Source organism: Tursiops truncatus, chromosome 20 (genome assembly GCF_011762595.2).
Source record: "Tursiops truncatus isolate mTurTru1 chromosome 20, mTurTru1.mat.Y, whole genome shotgun sequence".
NCBI classification, from domain to species: domain Eukaryota; kingdom Metazoa; phylum Chordata; class Mammalia; order Artiodactyla; family Delphinidae; genus Tursiops; species Tursiops truncatus.
This window is the reverse complement of record NC_047053.1, coordinates 13,632,472-13,649,512: the sequence shown is the minus strand read 5'-3', so window position 1 is coordinate 13,649,512 and position 17,041 is coordinate 13,632,472. Positions and strand designations below refer to the sequence as shown.

General features: G+C 44.0%; 1 protein-coding gene across 3 annotated transcripts in view; it reads left to right on the top strand.

Annotated features, from left to right (window-relative positions):
* Window positions 1–17,041, top strand: part of VPS53 (VPS53 subunit of GARP complex) — a 126,005-nt gene that overhangs the window by 37,433 nt on the left and 71,531 nt on the right. For all 3 annotated transcript variants that reach the window (XR_004523908.2, XR_004523910.2, XM_033847718.2), the window contains exons 7-10: window positions 263–382; window positions 10,936–11,014; window positions 13,587–13,730; window positions 14,558–14,700. Coding sequence is in view for 1 of the 3 variants with exons in the window: in XM_033847718.2 (XP_033703609.1) it covers window positions 263–382; window positions 10,936–11,014; window positions 13,587–13,730; window positions 14,558–14,700 (486 nt within the window). In the remaining 2 variants the exon portion in view is untranslated. The remainder of the gene's footprint in view (window positions 1–262; window positions 383–10,935; window positions 11,015–13,586; window positions 13,731–14,557; window positions 14,701–17,041) is intronic.

Sequence of the window (17,041 nt, the reverse complement as noted above, 5' to 3'; positions counted from 1 at the left end):
TTTAGAGCTCCATTCATCCTACTTGGTACTACTTAGATGTGTCCTGTTGCTCTCCCTTACTAACTCATGTTCCCTTAAGCATTTGGACCTGGTCTTATTTTTTTTTCTCCCCCAGTGCACAGCACCATATATATTCAGTGCTCAGGAAATGCTTATTAAGTTGAGTTGATGTCTGTTTTAGAGCTGAGAGTAGGTTGGTCCATATCTGTATCTTGTGTCCTTAGTGTTTTTCTGGAGTCCTCAACTTCCTATTTCCTTGCAGAGCCATGACCAGGAGAAGGCAGTATGGAGAAGTTGCTAATCTTCTTCAGGGCGTAATGAATGTTCTGGAGCACTTCCACAAATATATGGGAATTCCACAGATCCGGCAGCTTTCTGAAAGGTAAAATGTCATTGGAGAAAACGATCTTCCCTTTTAAGAGAACGTGGTGCTGGGAAGTGCGTAAGCACTCAGCCCAGGATGTTCATTGTACAGTCTCCCTGTGGGAAGGAGCCTCAGAGCTCACCTGATCTGACTCTGCCTGTTGCAGACGTCCCCTCTATGTCCCCTCACCACCTCCTTACCATGTCTTCTAAAGTGTTAGATAGTTGTGTTAGATAGTTGCTGGCCTGGTGCACTGGAGTGAACCAAGCCCACGTTCGTGAGGGAAGCTGTTCCAGTTGTCTGCTTCCTTGTAACAAACCAACAAAACCCAGGACTTAGTGGCTGATGACAACAGTTATTTCGCTCGTGTAATGTGGCCTGGCCCAGCAGGGACAGCTCATCTCTGCTCCGTGCAGCATCAGCTGGGGTGGCTCCACAGGGGACTGGAGGATCCGTTGGTTTAATCTCATGGTTGGCAGATGGGTGCTTGCTGTCAGCTGCGAGCTCAGCTGGGTTGTCCTCCCTGGGCTGCTTGGGCTTCCTCATGGTGAGGTGGTGCTGGGGCCCATGAATGAGCATGCCAAGAGAACCAGGTCTTAGAAGCCACAGAGAGTCGTTTCTGTAGTCACAAGCCTGTCAGGATTCAAGAGGAAGGGATATAGCCTCCGCCACTCCCAACAGGAGGAGTGTCAAAGCCCCATTGGTATAAAGAGCACGTGGGGGACTTCCCTGGTGGCGCAGTGGTTAAGAATCCTCCTGCCAATGCAGGGGACATGGGTTCGATCCCTGGTCCGGGAAGATCCCACATGCCGCGGAGCAACTAAGCCCGTGCGCCACGACTACTGAGCCTGCGCTCTAGAGCCCGTGAACCACAACTACTGAAACCATGTGCTGCAACTACTGAAGCCCGTGTGCCTAGAGCCCATGCTCCGCAACAAGAGAAGCCACTGCAATGAGAAGCCCGTGCACAGCAACGAAGAGTAGCCTCCGCTCACTGCAACTAGAGAAAGCCTGCAGCAACGAAGACCCAATGCAGCCAAAAATAAATAAATTATTTTTTAAAGTATTATTAAATAATAATAAAAAACGAAGAGCACGTGGGATGAGAGATCACTGTGGTAGTCTTTGCAAATACAGTCTGCCTTTGAACTTCAGATGTGACAAAATGATGACTTAGCCTCTTTAAATTTGTTCTTTCCTTCCTATTCTGTTGAGTTTTAATCCTAGATTCAGAGCCAGTAGAAAGAAAGGCAGATGCTTAAAGAGAAGGAAGATGAGGATCTGAAGGGAGATAGGGGTGGGGAATTTAATGCCTTTTCTGTTAGAAGTAGCAGCAGGGAAAATACTAAGAGACAGTCAAAATTGATGGATCACAACCTTTTTTTTGCAACAAAGAGGAAACGAAGGGGCCGGTACTCAGCAGGAGCCATCATTTTCAACTCTGCTTTCTCATGAGGCCTGATGGCTGCAGGCCTCTTGTTTTCTAAGTTACCTTATTTCTAATTATATAAGTAATACACGTATACATTTTCTTTATTAGAAAAAAGTCAACATACAGATGAAACTTAAGTCCTCTTTAACTATACCTCACACCCCAGTGCTACCCATAGAAGTAGTTACTGTTATCAATTTAATGCTTATCCTCCAGATTTTTTTCTGTGCATTTAAATAAATCTGTAGTTTTAGATTGTGGGTTTATTTTGCTTTGTTTTGTTTTAAATAAATGATCTCATACTGTATGCTTCATTCTGAAACTTTCTCTTTGTTTTTAGCTTAGCAGTGTATTCTAGAGGTTTTTCCACATCAGTGTATACAAACCTATCTCATTCCTTTTAACAGATGCATAGAATTCTGTAGTATAACATACCACAGATTTACAATTTATTTTATTTATTTATTTTTGGCTGCGTTGGGTCTTCATTGCTGCGCACGGGCTTTTCTCTGGTTGTGGCGAGTGCGGGCTACTCTTGGTTGCAGTGCGCGGGCTTCTCACTGCGGTGGCTTCTCTTGTTGCGGAGCACGGGCTCTAGGCGCGCAGGCTTCAGTAGTTGTGGCACATGGGCTCAGTAGTTGTGGCGCACGGGCTTAGTTGCTCCGTGGCATGTGGGATCTTCCCGGACCAAGGCTTGAACCCGTGTCCCCTGCACTGGCAGGTGGATTCTTAACCACTGCACCACCAGGGAAGTCCCATACCACAGATTATTTAACCATTTTCATATCACTAGACTGTTTGCTTCTAATTGGAAAAATATACTCCCTTTGGCACATCTGCAAGTATTTCTCTAGGATAGATTCTGGGTGATAGGTCACGTGCATTTAAAATTTTAATAACTGCTGCCCCTTTGCCCTCCAAAGAGGCTTTATTTATTTATAGTACCATCTGCATAGCGTGTGAGTACCCATTTCCCCATATCCTCAACAACACTTGGTATTGTCAGTTTTCCTTTTCATTTATCTGATGGATGAAAAATGGTACCTAGTTCCTTTCATTTTCATATCTCTGTTAACTAGTGAGATTAGTTTCTTTTCACTTGATTATAGGCCATTTGCATTTCCTCTGTGGAATGCCAGTTTATATCCATTGTCTGTTTGTCTACTGAGTTAGTTATCTCTTCCTTATTGATTTGTAGGAGTTCTCTATGTATTCTGGATACTAGTCCTTTGTCAGGTCTGGCAGATCTTGCCTGCAAAACTATGTAGGTGTGTCACCTGTTTTCAAGGCAGATCTTTGTCCTTTCGGTTTCTTCAATGGTAATTGGTCTATTCATGTTGCCTACTTATTTTTTTTCCTTTTTAAAAATTGTGTTGAAATATACGTTACATAAAATTTACCATTTTAATAATTTTTTAGTGTACAATTTCGTAGCATTAAGTATCAATAAATTCACAGTATCGTACAACCATTACCACTCTATTTCCGAAACTTTTTTATTACCCCAGACAGAAACTTTGTATGCATTAAATAATAACACTCATTGCCTCCTCTTCCCTGCTTCTGGTAACCTGTGTTCTATTTTCTATCTATGAATTTGCTTATTCTGGTTACCTCATATACTTGGAATCATACACTATTTGTCCTTTTCTGCCTGGCTTATTTCATTTAGTACGTTTTCAGGTTCATTCGTGTCATATCATTTATCAGAATTTCATTCCTTTTTAAGGCTGGATATTTTATTGTGCATATAGACTATATTTTGTTTGTCAATTCATCTGTTGATGGACACTTGGGTTGCTTCCACCTTGTGGCTGTTGTAGTGTAGACTAAGCAAATCTATCGTCTGGTGCCTATTAAAAATCTGAAGTCCATCTCATTCTTATTCCTTTATAAAATAATCTATAAAATAATTAATTTTGTTCTGGAAGCATTTGAGATTTCGGGATGGGAGAATCAGGAATTTTACTAGGACATGGGTCTCTTTTCATTCATGTTGCTCTGTACTTAATTGTATTCTTTTCTTTTTTAATATTGTATCTTAATGAATTAATTTATTTTTTGCTGTGTTGGGTCTTTGTTTCCGCACACGGGCTTTCTCAAGTTGTGGCGAGCGGGGGCTACTCTTCATTGTGGTGCGCGGGCTTCTCACTGTGGTGGCTTCTCTTGTTGCGGAGCACGGGCTCTAGTATGTGGGCTTCAGTAGTTGTGGCACACAGGCTCAGTAGTTGTGGCTCGCGGGCTCTGGAGCACAGGCTCGGTAGTTGTGGTGCATGGGCTTAGTTGCTCCGCGGCATGTGGGAGCTTCACGGACCAGGGATCAAACCCATGTCCCCTGAGTTGGCAGGCGGATTCTTAACCACTGCGCCACCAGGGAAGCCCCCTTAATTGTATTCTTAATCTGAAGACTCATGAGTTCCTTAAATTCCAAGAAATTGTTCTCCTTTATTTCTTCGAGTAGTTTTTATGCTTTGTTCTCTGTGTTCTCTCTTTGTGGAATCCCTAGTACATGAATATTGGAACTTCTAGGTCTGCTGCCTTGTTTCTTAATTTTTTTAAATACCTTGTATCTTTTTGTTGTGTTAAGCTGAGTTCCTCAACTCAACCCCCCTGTTTTAATTTATTCTTCAATCTTGTCCATCCTGTTATTTCGCCCAGCTGTTGAGTTTTTATTTCAACAATCCAACTTTAATCTTCAGGGTATCTAGTTCATTCTTTTCTCATGGGCATATTAAGTCTCTCAGGGAGTATAAACTATATGCATTTTAAAGTTCTGAGTCGCCTGTTCCATCTCTCTGTCCTCTGATGTCAGGTCTTCAGTTTGCTGAGTACGATGACTCTCTTTCTTGGCGTTTGCACTCTGCCAATATTTGGTGATTTCTAGCTGATCGCTCAGTCTTGGCTGTGAGATTCTCTGTCATTCTGATCAGAGATGCTCTTTTACTATCACCTGCTCGTGAGGGGGAGGCGGGATGTGCCGCTCGGCTACGTGTGCCACAGACTGTGCTTCTCAGGTGAGGTGGAGCTGGAGCTGGGGGAACTGCCAGGTGGGATATGCTGGTGGCTTATCTTCTGGGCCCGAGGGCTCCCTGATCTGCCTGGATGTTGTCAGCCCTCTGGTCCCTGCTGGGCTTCTCAGACCCACACCCATTCCTGCTGAACGCTCAAGGCAGGGGTGAGACCTGGGCACTGGCTTCATGGCTGCTCTTGCAGGACCCCAGCGTATCCCTCCAGCGGTTCCCTGGGCCCCCCTCCTGCTCTGGTATCCACTCCCCTCGTGTCCTTCATCTTTGAGAAGCCATTTTAGGCAGGGGTTTCCTTCTTCAATCCTCTCCTACCAGAGTTTCTAGTCTACCACTCCTTTTCTTGCCCAGTGCTGGATTCTTATTAAAATCTTTTCATTGGGCTTCCCTGGTGGTGCAGTGGTTGAGAGTCCGCCTGCTGATGCAGGGGACACGGGTTCGTGCCCCGGTCCGGGAGGATCCCACATGCTGTGGAGTGGCTGGTCCCGTGAGCCATGGCCACTGAGCCTGCGCGTCCGGAGCCTGTGCTCTGCAACGGGAGAGGCCACAACAGTGAGAGGCCCGCGTACCGCAAAAAAAAAAAAAAAAAATCTTTTCATTATTTCTCAGTTTCTGGGACAGGAAGGGGAGGGGTTGCCCTGCGTGCTCAGGGTGCCATCTTAGAGGTGAAATGCCAAGGAACTGTTAAGGAATGTTGGAACAGAGCTTGGCGGACTACTCGGGAAATCACCACCCTTTCCCTTATCCTTCCTAAACCCTTCACACTCAGAGCTGGCTGATTGCCATGTCACACTGGGGATGTGAGGCAGCCAGGAGAGCAGACAAACGGGGCTTTGTGAGCTGCAGGAAAGAAGGAAGCTTGGATGGAGAAGGCAGACTCACTCTCAGTGGATGCGGGGGAGAGAGGAGGGGCAGCATCACCTCCCCTTACCCTCCTGATAATCCAGAGTTGATCTTTTTTCCCCGTTCACTTATTCTTCTCTTCACTCACTAATAGATACTTACCACACACCTTTGTATCCCAGGCCCTGTGCTGGGGGACTGAGGGCACAAAGATAAGAAACACATACTCTCTGCCCTCAAAGCACTCACCGTTTTTGTGAGAGACACTAATAGAAAATTTCAGTATAGGTTGGATATAGTATATGTACAGGCACAGCAGGGAATTGATAGACTGACCCTTCAGGGGTCAAGGATAGGGGTCACAGAAAAATTCAATTTTAATGTGATCTTAAAAGAATGGGTAGGATCTTACCACCAAGACAAGAAGAGAGAGGGGGGAAAAATAGGAGAGAGAGAGAACATCGAGGTACTTGGGGAGACAGTGGAGGGTGAAAGTCTGTCTAGGTAGGCAGGGTCAGATTTTATATGCCTCGCTAAAGAATCCGTTCTTCATCTTGTGGACAATAAAAGATGTTAAGCGGGGAGAGGCATGGTCTCATTTGTATTTTGTAAAACTCTTGTGGGTTATAGGTACAAGAGACTGGAGGTTGGGGCTATGTTCTGGATTAGAAAAGATGAAGACCATACCATGACAGTGACCATGAGGTCAAGGAGTTGTGGGGAAGAGTTGGTTACCCATTGGTTCCGTGAGATGGGCATTGCTGAATGGCAGGAATGTGGCAGAACTGAATTTTAGTTATAAAAAAGCACCATAGGGACAAACGAGAGAATGCACTCTTTTAGGATTCCTTGCCTTTTAACATTTTTTCCAAAGAAGTGGTTTTATAAATTTGAAGGAACTTTGTGATCACTGCTGTAATAACACTCCCCTTAGAAATAGAAAAAGATAACATTCTATCAGTATAGTTTGGTGCTCCAGCCATTCAGTATCATGTAGGGTTGCTGCAAACACAGGAGGATTTACTTTTCTTTTAGTTCATTTCACAACTTCTATTTGCAAAAAAAAAAAAAAAATGTGTTGATTAACAGAGAATATATACTATTAAGTAACACGAAAAATAACGGAAGGGAAGGAATCTCTCGTTTCCAGTGTCTGACTACAGTTCTTTTTCAAGAGGTACTAAAAGTTTGAGGAAAGTCCAGACTTCTTATTTTTAGCATCATTTCTGGTGAATATTCCTCCCGTATGTTTACATAGTGACAGTAGAACCATCTGGAAATGATAGAAATAGCTTGTTTGTTTGGGGGGAGGGGAGAAGGCAGGAGAGTTACATCCTGCGCGCTGCTTCAGGTTCTCTAACTTAATAGCTTGCTGTCTGTAAACTGTGGAAGTCATACAAAGGGTTGTGTTCTGAAATCTTTGCCTGTACATTTGACATATGAAGTTCATAGGCTTTGATTTGAATATAGCTGTTTCTTCCAACTACCCTTCTGGAAAATGCTTAAACGTTAATGTAGCGTTGAAGGAAAGATTTTTTTTCTTTAATGTCATCTTTACATTTCAGATCCTCTGGCTTAAGAATATCCATGAAAGCAAATGTGTCTAGTAATCAGTCAGTATTTCCTGAGGAAGAATGGAAGATTCTTGCATTCTCTTGAAACCCATGGAACCGTTGAACTGAAACATATTTTTCAGGGCTATTTCTAACCTCTTATACATGACAGGTACTTGGCAGGTTGAGGGGATCACATGGCTTAGTGATCAAAGAAACTAAAGTGGAGAATGAAAAGGGCTGGCTAATCAAGTATACTTCAATAAAATTTGAAAAAAAAAGAAAGAAAAGGCCTGGTTAGCTGTGTGACTGTGACAGAAAGAACTTAAGTTTCAAAAGAAAGTGTAAGGGTTGTACTTGATGATCTCAAAGCATGCCACTGAGTCACTCTAAGGTTCTGGGTTGAGATTCTGTCTGTTTGGAGATGGAGCGTCTGACTAATCTGACTGACTAACCATTGTGTCTGGCACTCCGTATGTTGAGAGGTCAGTTTATTGCGAATCACTGAGGGTATTTTCTTTAGGACTGTCATTCACAAGGTATTGGAAGCATCAGGGTTATTTTATCCATAAATGTCTAAGTGGTTTTCATAGTTTGCTGTCCCTCTGCTGCCACCCCTTATGAAGCACATTTAGGGAATGGCGCCCTTGAACAACCCTTGGTCACAGGGCGTGGAGGATGCTAGGAGGCAGTTGGTTCACCTTCATTTCCGGGCAGCACAGGGAATCTTTCATCTCCTAAGAGTGGTCAACGCTGAGTTGTCACCACCCAACCAGGCCGAGCTTATTTGGATGCCAGGAGGAATTGTTATTTCCTTTCTTCTCTAGTAGTGGTAGATTGATTTTCATAACGATGATTAGGAAGTCTTGGTAGCTGAACTCACATATATGCTCCGCTAACAGAGGCTGTTGCTGCATCTCTTCCCAGTAGGAACTTACTTTTCATCTTTGGGAGAGGAAGGAGTATAAAGGAGTGAGACTGAAGCTGTGTTCTTTTAAGTATGTTGACGTCTTTCTAGGATCCCGCTCAGGCAACTGATTGTAAAGACTGCTCTTCACATCTTACCCTGAAAGTACACGTATCATGGTTTGGGTTTATAGGTACCATCGTTATTGTCAGTAAGGGAAATGGTTTCTCTTTCATCTGAGTCACTGGTAGATACTTCAGGAACTATGCTTGGAAACATATTATTATAATTATAATTATTATTATTCTGCTCCAACATTAGTTAAACATCCGACTTCCAGTCACCTGTAAAGATGGATGCCATTGCCAGCTAGTGCTGTAAGACGGGTGTGGTAGAATAGTCAGGATCGGAGCGGATACTGAAAGGCATCTAGTCCAGGCCTCCATCCCCACCCTCTGATTTCACAACCATTCTTAGTCGTGGCCCACATAGGGGAAATGGCTTAATTAGGATTACACGTAGCTCACCAGTGGCACAGCTAAGTCTAGACTTTCTCAAGAGGTGACCTTGGGAATGGACTGAAGAAGAAGGCAAGGGGGTCTGCAAATCACAGCCTGGTACTTCTGTATTTATCATAGGCTTTGGTTGTCTTTTCAGGCACCCAATCTCTTTTTTTTTTTTTTTTAATGGATTTTATTGAAGTATAGTTGATTTACAATGTGTTAATCTTTGCTGTACAGTAAAGTGATTCAGTTATACATGTATATACATTCTTTTTCATATTCTTTTCCATTATGGTTTATCACAGGATATTGAATATAGTTCTGTGTGCTATACAGTAGGACCTTGTTGTTTATCCAGTCTATATACTGGGTTGACCAAAAAGTTCGTAAGATCTTACGGGAAAATGTGGACGAACTTACCCAATATAATAGTTTGCATCTGCTAATCCCAAACTCCCAATCCATCCCTCCCCCACCCTTCCTCCCCCTTGGCAACCATAAGTCTGTGCTCTATGTCTGTGAGTCTGTTTCTGTTTCATAGATAAGTTCATTTGTGTCATTTTAGATTCCACATATACGTGTTAGCATATGGTTTTTGTCTTTCTCCTTCTCACTTACTTCACTTAGTGTGATCATCTCTAGGTCCATCCATGTTACCTCAGGCACCCCAATTTCAAATCTGGTTAAGAATATGGAGTTAGGGGATGGTGGGCTGGGTAGGGTGACAGAGGCAGAGCCGGGACCATCTTTACCACTGAAGTGCTCAGGGGCCCTGAGAATAAGACTGTGAGTGTCCCTGGCGGGGCTGGAGCTCCCCCTCCAGGAATGATCCTGTGGCTTAGGAGGGAACCTGTGCTCTCTGTGCGCTGCCAAGGGGAGAGGAGGAACAGAGGGGCCTGAGGCTCTGGAAGCTCCGTCTTGTGACCTGGCACCAGGGCAGTCTGTCTGCCTGGCCCGTTATGTGGAGTCATAAGACCTTGGAGGCAACGGTTTAACAAAAGCGTGTTCTCTTCTGTCCTGTCAGAGCTCACACTCAAGGAATGTTTCCTGTGGTCCACTGGGCAACTGTAGGTGGATGGCCCTGATTCTGCCTTGGGGGCTCCTCCGGTGATAGCCTTAACTCTGTCGTTTCTAACCCCCTCGGAAGGTGACTAAAGAGGCTGCAAACCCACCTATAAGAGTGGTTTTAAAAGTTTTGAAGATGGTGGAAAAACCCTGGAAAGTATTTGGAATAAGGCATAATTATAACTATGCCATAGAAAAACCAAACTGTTTTGGGTCCTGACTATCCCCTCATTAAAAAAAAAAAATCTGAGTACGTCGCCAGGCACTGCCTAGTAGCCAAAGAAATTGTGGTTTTGAGCTGTTCGCTATTTCTAGAAACTTCATAACGTTAATTCCAAAGTAACAGGGTGGAGACCAAAAAAGGAAGAACGTTATTTTACGGTGCTTTTAGCAAAGATAAAATATTTGCCGCAGGCACAGGGCCGTCCAGCTCTGAGGATGGCTGGTGGGAGGCATCCAACTCCTGGGGCTGGTGGAGGACAAGCTCCTCACAGGAGGCTGACCCGGAGCTCCTTTCCCCTCCCAGCTGCTCTCCTTCCTCCTCTTTCCTCTCAGCGGACAAGTATTTCTTGAGCTCCTCGCTTCCATACAAACCACCGTGTTCAGGACCGACTTCCCTGTTCTAACTCATGCTCAGGATAACTCAGTTTTCATCCTCACAGTCTTCTGAGAGAACTTAAATCTTCATTCAGTGGCCTTCACCCTCAATTAGCAGTTCATTTTATCATTTGGATCTTTTTTACTTTAGAAAACATGCTTTTTGTTCTCTTGTTGAAACTTGGGATCCTGCTATTAGTTTGCGGGTTGAAAAAACAGCGACTCTGAAGCAGTGTGGAGCCCTCCTCCCATCCTATGCTCCATGGAGCTGGAGAGTAGTTATACCAGTAACCCGAAGTGGATTTATGTGTGATTTGGGCGTTATTATATAGCGCTTCCCTGCAGCATAACCACCCCCTAATGACATTTTGTAAAGATTAACATATACTACCTCACAAGGGGTGAGAGGTGGCCCAGGAGAACTTTGGGATGTGGAAAACCCGTAGTGAGCATGAATCCGATGCCTGCGTCCTGGTCATAAACCTGCTGCTAACTAGTGTGTGACCTCTCTTATCTAGCCACCCCTCCCCCCTTCCTGGATGATCCCTAAAGACTTCAACAGTTCTAACCCCTACGGATCTGTGCATAATTACTTACGGACATTTGGAAATTTATACCAGGCAATGATATGTTCTCTTTTCCCTACAGAGTGAAGGCCGCCCAGACCGAGTTAGGACAGCAAATCCTGGCCGATTTCGAAGAAGCATTTCCTTCCCAGGGTACCAAGGTATTGTTTTGCATTTTCCCTTCAGTCTTTGGATATTATCACCATTTGCGCCTGAGGCACACGCACTGTAGTTACTGTTCATTTACCATTCCAAAAGCGTTTGCCAGCAGCCATAACGTCTGTTGGCTAGAGGTTCAGGGTAATGAGACCATCCTTGATTTTAAATATCCCAAAGCAACAATTGATTCCCCATCTGTGTCCTCCCAGCATCAAAAAGTGAGGATTTGTTTCAGTTTAATTTAATGTGTGTCAAACCCAAGATGTCTGCCTGGTAAATTCCTTCTTTTTCTCATGGCTATAATAATAATAAATTTTTTTTCAAGCCACAGTGTTTTTTAGGATCGTTACATAACTTTTTGGTTTCAGTTTGGTGAAGAGACAACTGGGAGGGACGTCCCCAGGCTTATGTAACTCTTGGAGTGACACAGTTAGGAGGCTGGCTTTTAATGATCCTGTTCTTTGGGATTAATCCCTTTAGCTCTCACTGGTAGCATAGCTGTTTGTGTTGTGTCTGCAAAGCCCACGGTATTTCACTTGTGAGCTATTGGTTACACTTCTCATGTAACAAGCTTTGCCTCACTTGGCCATCACCGTGCTGGGGTAACTGCCGGGGTAACTGCCTTCAGCTCCATCCTGCAAATTATAGCAGACATAATCTTAATGCTTTGCATGTGTTGGGGAGAGAAGAACCCTCAGAAGCTTTTTTCCCCCTCTATTATTTGAGCTATTTCAGGAGAAAGAACTGTGCAGCGCAGAAGTGACCCAAAGCACACGCCGGCAGCACTTGGTGGGTGGAGATGGGGGATATATGTTCATTCACCGAGCCAAGGAACGTTTCCTGGATCTGCTCTATAATTCAATAACTGGAAATATCTTAATCGTTTTTCTTTGCGCCTCATAAAAGAAACTTAGGACGTAGGTGGGGGTAGCAGCCCCAGCTTTGTAGATTACCTTCTACAGGAAACCTGCCTCTGATTTTAATGTCATAAATTCTGGCTGACTTCTAGCAATCAGGTATTTTATGTGTAAAGCACGTTCCTTTGTGGACTTCATCTTCCTTATTCATTTGCTGTAAGTGTGGAGAGTGGATATTGGAAAGCTGTCCTGTAAAAAGGGGTTGTACAGTATTCACAATACAAACACTAGCCTCTTCTTAGTCCAGGGCCTGCTACACTATACTCTGCTGTTCACCCTGGTTTTAAGAAGTTTCAGAAAAATGTGGATGAAACCCAGCTTTATCATTTAGAAAAAAATAATGTTGACCTACATTATATCTTTTTCTCAGACTCCACGAGGCAGATGAGGTGAAAAATGGTTTTCTTTAACAACTTGCTTCCCTTTTCTCTGTCTGGGCGACTTTTTTTTAACAGTTTTCTTTTTTCCTTCTGAATGACTGTTGACTTCTCTTAAAGGCCTTGTGTTACTATTACTATTTCACAAAATGGAAATAAAGATTTTTTTTTTTAATTACCCAAAGGTTACCTATTAGGTCCTTTTTAAATGAAAAAATCTGAACCCATGAGCCCATAGGTTTTGGCTTTCGTGACTCCTCTGTCAGATCAAACATTTTCATCTAGAAGCCAGAGTTGAGCAGTCAGGGTGCTCAGTGAATGACAGAACAGAACAGCCACTCAGCACGGAGCAAGTCAGAATTTGAACAATTTAGCTCTCGGGCAGCTTAGGTAACACTTAGGAAACTCTTGAACTTCAGTTGAGGTGGATAAATTGGACAGAATTGACAAAAAAAGAAGTCATAAAGATTTGGAAGACCCTTAATCATCACCTAGTTAAAGTCCATTATTTTTTCTCACTTCTATTTCAGATGAGTGTCAATAATTGTGCCAAAGCTATGTGGCTATTTAGCCAAGCCAAGAGCAGATGCCAGGTGTTCTTTTCGCTATAGCCCACTCAGCCAGCCATGTTCATTCAGTGAGTTACTATAAAGAAAGGGTCAGCGAGGCTGAGTTGCCTTCAGTAATACAAAGGCCTTCCCACCATGATGTATCAATACAGCGCCTTGATAGTTACTTCTACTGTTTTTTTTCAGGTCAAGGGGCCAGTATCATAATGTTTTACCTTTGGCTACCTGTCTGCATGGTTGACTATCAGTGGGACAAGGCTGGTGGTTTAGAACCGGGATTTAGGTTTTAAATGCCAGCACACTGTTTGGCACAAATATAGCACCTTAGGAACCGGAATCCAAGGTTAGAATCAGGGGAAATTGGCATGTGTGGAGTGAGACTGGTATCATTCTGATTCTTAAGGCTCTTCAGCAAGGCGACTGCAGTTCAGGTCGCGGAAGTTTCTACCATCATTGCTGGCCCTGTTTCTAAAATGTCTCATTGCTGATTCATGGAGTAGCTTTTATACTGGCTACTGCAGACTAGCTTAATGATTCTTTCATCAAGGAACAAGTGACTAAAATATCCATCCACAGCACAAGAATGAGTGTCAGGGGAGTGGAAATAATAATAACATCATGAGTAGAACAAGAAGCCGCAGCTGTCAGAGGCCATAAGATTTAAAGGTCATTTCTGGCTTTTGAACTGGTGTGTGTTGTTTGTTTTTCCAGAGGCCAGGAGGACCCAGCAATGTCCTACGAGATGCTTGTCTGGTTGCTAATATTTTGGACCCCAGAATCAAGCAGGAAATCATCAAAAAGTTTATTAAACAGCATCTGTCAGAGTATCTAGTACTTTTTCAAGAAAACCAAGATGTAAGTATTGACCAAAGGAGATCAGATGTTACATTTGAATTTATTAGTTTATTTTAAAATTTATTTTATTTTTGGCTGCATTGGGTCTTTGTTGTTGCACATGGGCTTTCTCTAGTTGCGGCTATTGGGGGCTACGCTTCGTTGCAGTGCACAGGCTTCTCACTGCGGTGGCTTCTCTTGTTGCGGAGCACAGGCTCTAGGCGCTCGGGCTTCAGTAGTTCTGGCTTGCAGGCTCAGTAGTTGTGGCACGCAGGCTCTAAAGTGCAGGCTTAGTAGTTGTGGTGCACGGGCTTAGTTGCTCCGCGGCATGTGGGATCTTCCTGGACCAGGGATCGAACCCGTGTCCCCTGCATTGTCAGGGAGATTCTTAACCACTGCGCCACCAGGCAAGCCCTATTACGTTTGAATTTTATTGAAAATTGATTGCTCTCAAGTCTGTGATTTATATTTTATTAGTGTTACTGTCTTAAAATGTTGATTTTTGGACCACGAATCCTAGGGGCTGACTGTACAGTTCAGCAATTCTTAACCATTTTGGGGTCACTGACCCTTTGGAGAAATTAATGAGAGCTACAGATCTTCTCCCCAAAAATGCGCCTATGCATAAAACTTTGCGTACAGTTTCAGGAAGTTTGTAGAACCCTGAAGCCCAATCATAGACCCCAGGTTAAGAACCTCTAGATCAAGTAAAAAAAAGTAGCCTAGACTCTGAAACTGTGAGAAATTGGTTTTGTTTTTGTTGGTTCTTCTATGTTTTTGCTTATTTCCTTGAACTGTCAATACTACTTCTAAGCAGTGGGGTGGATTTTGTTCCCTGCCTCCCCAAGGTTGCCTGGCTGGACAAAATTGACCGGCGCTATGCCTGGATCAAGCGCCAGCTTGTGGACTACGAGGAGAAATACGGCCGGATGTTCCCGCGAGAGTGGTACATGGCGGAGAGGATTGCGGTAGAATTTTGCCACGTCACAAGGTAGATGCCAACTCTCTACTGGTTTTGGTGTTGATTGGAATCAGTTGAAACCAGTTGATTGCAACCAATCCCCCAGGCTCTACAGGCTCCGTGTTGTCTTGTGGATTTGGTGCTACTCCCACCTTTTTTGGTTTGTTTGTTTGAAAGTCATCATTTTAATGAGAATGTCTTCACCTGTGCTGGACTCCCCTCAGAGAACTCCTTTCCTTTTGAAAGTCAGATTTTATATACCCAAAACCAAGTCCCAAACTCCAGCTGTAGCTATATCCCACCTTCTCCACCTTTAGAGTTCCAGCCCTAGAGGAGAGAGCATTATGTGAAGGCAAGGTAAACACTTGATAAGGAGACATGGAAAAGGTTACATGAGAAGCCCTGGGCCAGTAGATTGTAGCCAGAGCACTTGTATTTGTGTTTGTTTTGCCTTAAGAGTAAAATATACCCAACACAGAAGCTATGTCTGCTCTTATCTTTGCTCTAGGACTTTCCTATAGCCTCGCCCTTGCCTTGAACAGCCTGCCTTCTTAATCAACTAAAAGTTCATCAACCAGATTTCCCTGTAGTGGTTCAGTGCCCCACATTTTCCCACGTGTCTGTATCACCTATATCAATGTGCAGTGAGAATACATCCATCATTGTTCTGCTTTTCTTTTTTTTTTTAATAAATTTATTTGTTTATCTATTTATTTATGGCTGCATTGGGTCTTCGTTGCTACATGCGGGCTTTCTTTGGTTGGGTCGAGCGGGGACTACTGTTCATTACAGTGCATAGGCTTCTCATTGCGGTGTCTTCTCTTGTTGCGGAGCACGGGCTCTAGGCACATGGGCTTCAGTAGTTGTGGCATGCAGGCTCTAGAGCTCAGGCTCAGTAGTTGTGGTGCGTGGGCTTAGTTGCTCTGCAGCATGTGGGATCTTCCCGGACCAGGGCTCAAACCCTGTGTCCCCTGCACTGACAGGTGGATTCTTAACCACTGTGCCACCAGGGAAGCCCTGTTCTGCTTTTCTACTTGCTGGGTAGGTGGTTCCAGAGGGACAGGGGCAATATCTACTTCAGTGACATAGTAGACACTCAGGAAATAGTTGTTGAGAGCATTTCCCACCCCTAATACAGTGTTTATAGTCTTTGGATAGTTAATATTATTGGCATCTGAGTGTTCTAAGCATTTTAAAGACCTTCTCTCATTCATCCTGACTTCACTTTCAATGAGTGTAGCCCAGGGCCAGATAGTCTCTCTTTTTTTAAAAAAAATTTATTTGTTTGTTTGTTTGTTTATTTTTGGTTGCATTGGGTCATTGTTGTTGCCCATGGGCTTTCTCTAGTTTTGGCGAGCAAGGGCTGCTCTTCGTTGCGGTGCGTGGCCTTCTCACTGCCGTGGCTTCTCTTGTTGTGGAGCACGGGCTCTAGGCACACGGGCTTCAGTAGTTGTGGCACATGGGCTCATTGGTTGTGGCTCGTGCGCACTAGAGTGCAGGCTCAGTAGTTGTGGCGCATGGGCTTAGTTGCTCTGTGGCATGTGGGATCTTCCCAGATCAGAGCTCGAACCCGTGTCCCCTGCATTGGCAGGTGGATTCTTAACCACTGCGTCACCAGCTAAGTCCCAGATAATCTCTTTATAGCAAAGAATTAAAGCCCAAGAAGTGTAGATCAACGTATCCATTGACAAAGCTAGAGTCAAAAGTTTTTATTCTTTCCTTGCAGCTTTACCACAACAGTGGTGGGAACGGGCTTTTATTGGTTATGTAGTCCCTTCTAATAGTGCACAGTTACATTAACTCCAAGTTACTTAATTTATTTTTTTATTTTTCATAAATTTATTTATTTTATTTTTGGCCATGTTGGGTCTTCATTGCTGCGTGTGGGCTTTCTCTAGTTGCGGCGAGCAGGGGCTATTCTTTGTTGTGGTGCGCGGGCTTCTCATTGCAGTGGCTTCTCTTGTTGCAGAGCATGGGCTCTAGAGCGCAGGCTCGGTAGTTGTGGCGCACGGGCTTAGTTGCTCCGCAGCATGTGGGATCTTCCCGGACCAGGGCTCCAGCCCATGTCCCCTGCATTGGCAGGCGGATTCTTAACCACTGCGCCACCAGGGAAGCCCCAAGTTAATTTATTTTTAAAAAATATTTATTTAGGGTGCGTCAAGTCTTAGTTGCCGCATGTGGCATGTGGACTTCTTAGTTGTGACATGCATGCGGGATCTAGTTCCGTGACCAGGGATCGAACCCGGGCTCCCTGCGTTGGGAGCGCTGAGTCTTACCTACTGGACCATCAGGGAAGTCCCAACTCCAAGTTAATTTTTTAAAAAGTCCCATATCTAAGCATAACTGAACCACCTTAGAGTAATTCATGGTA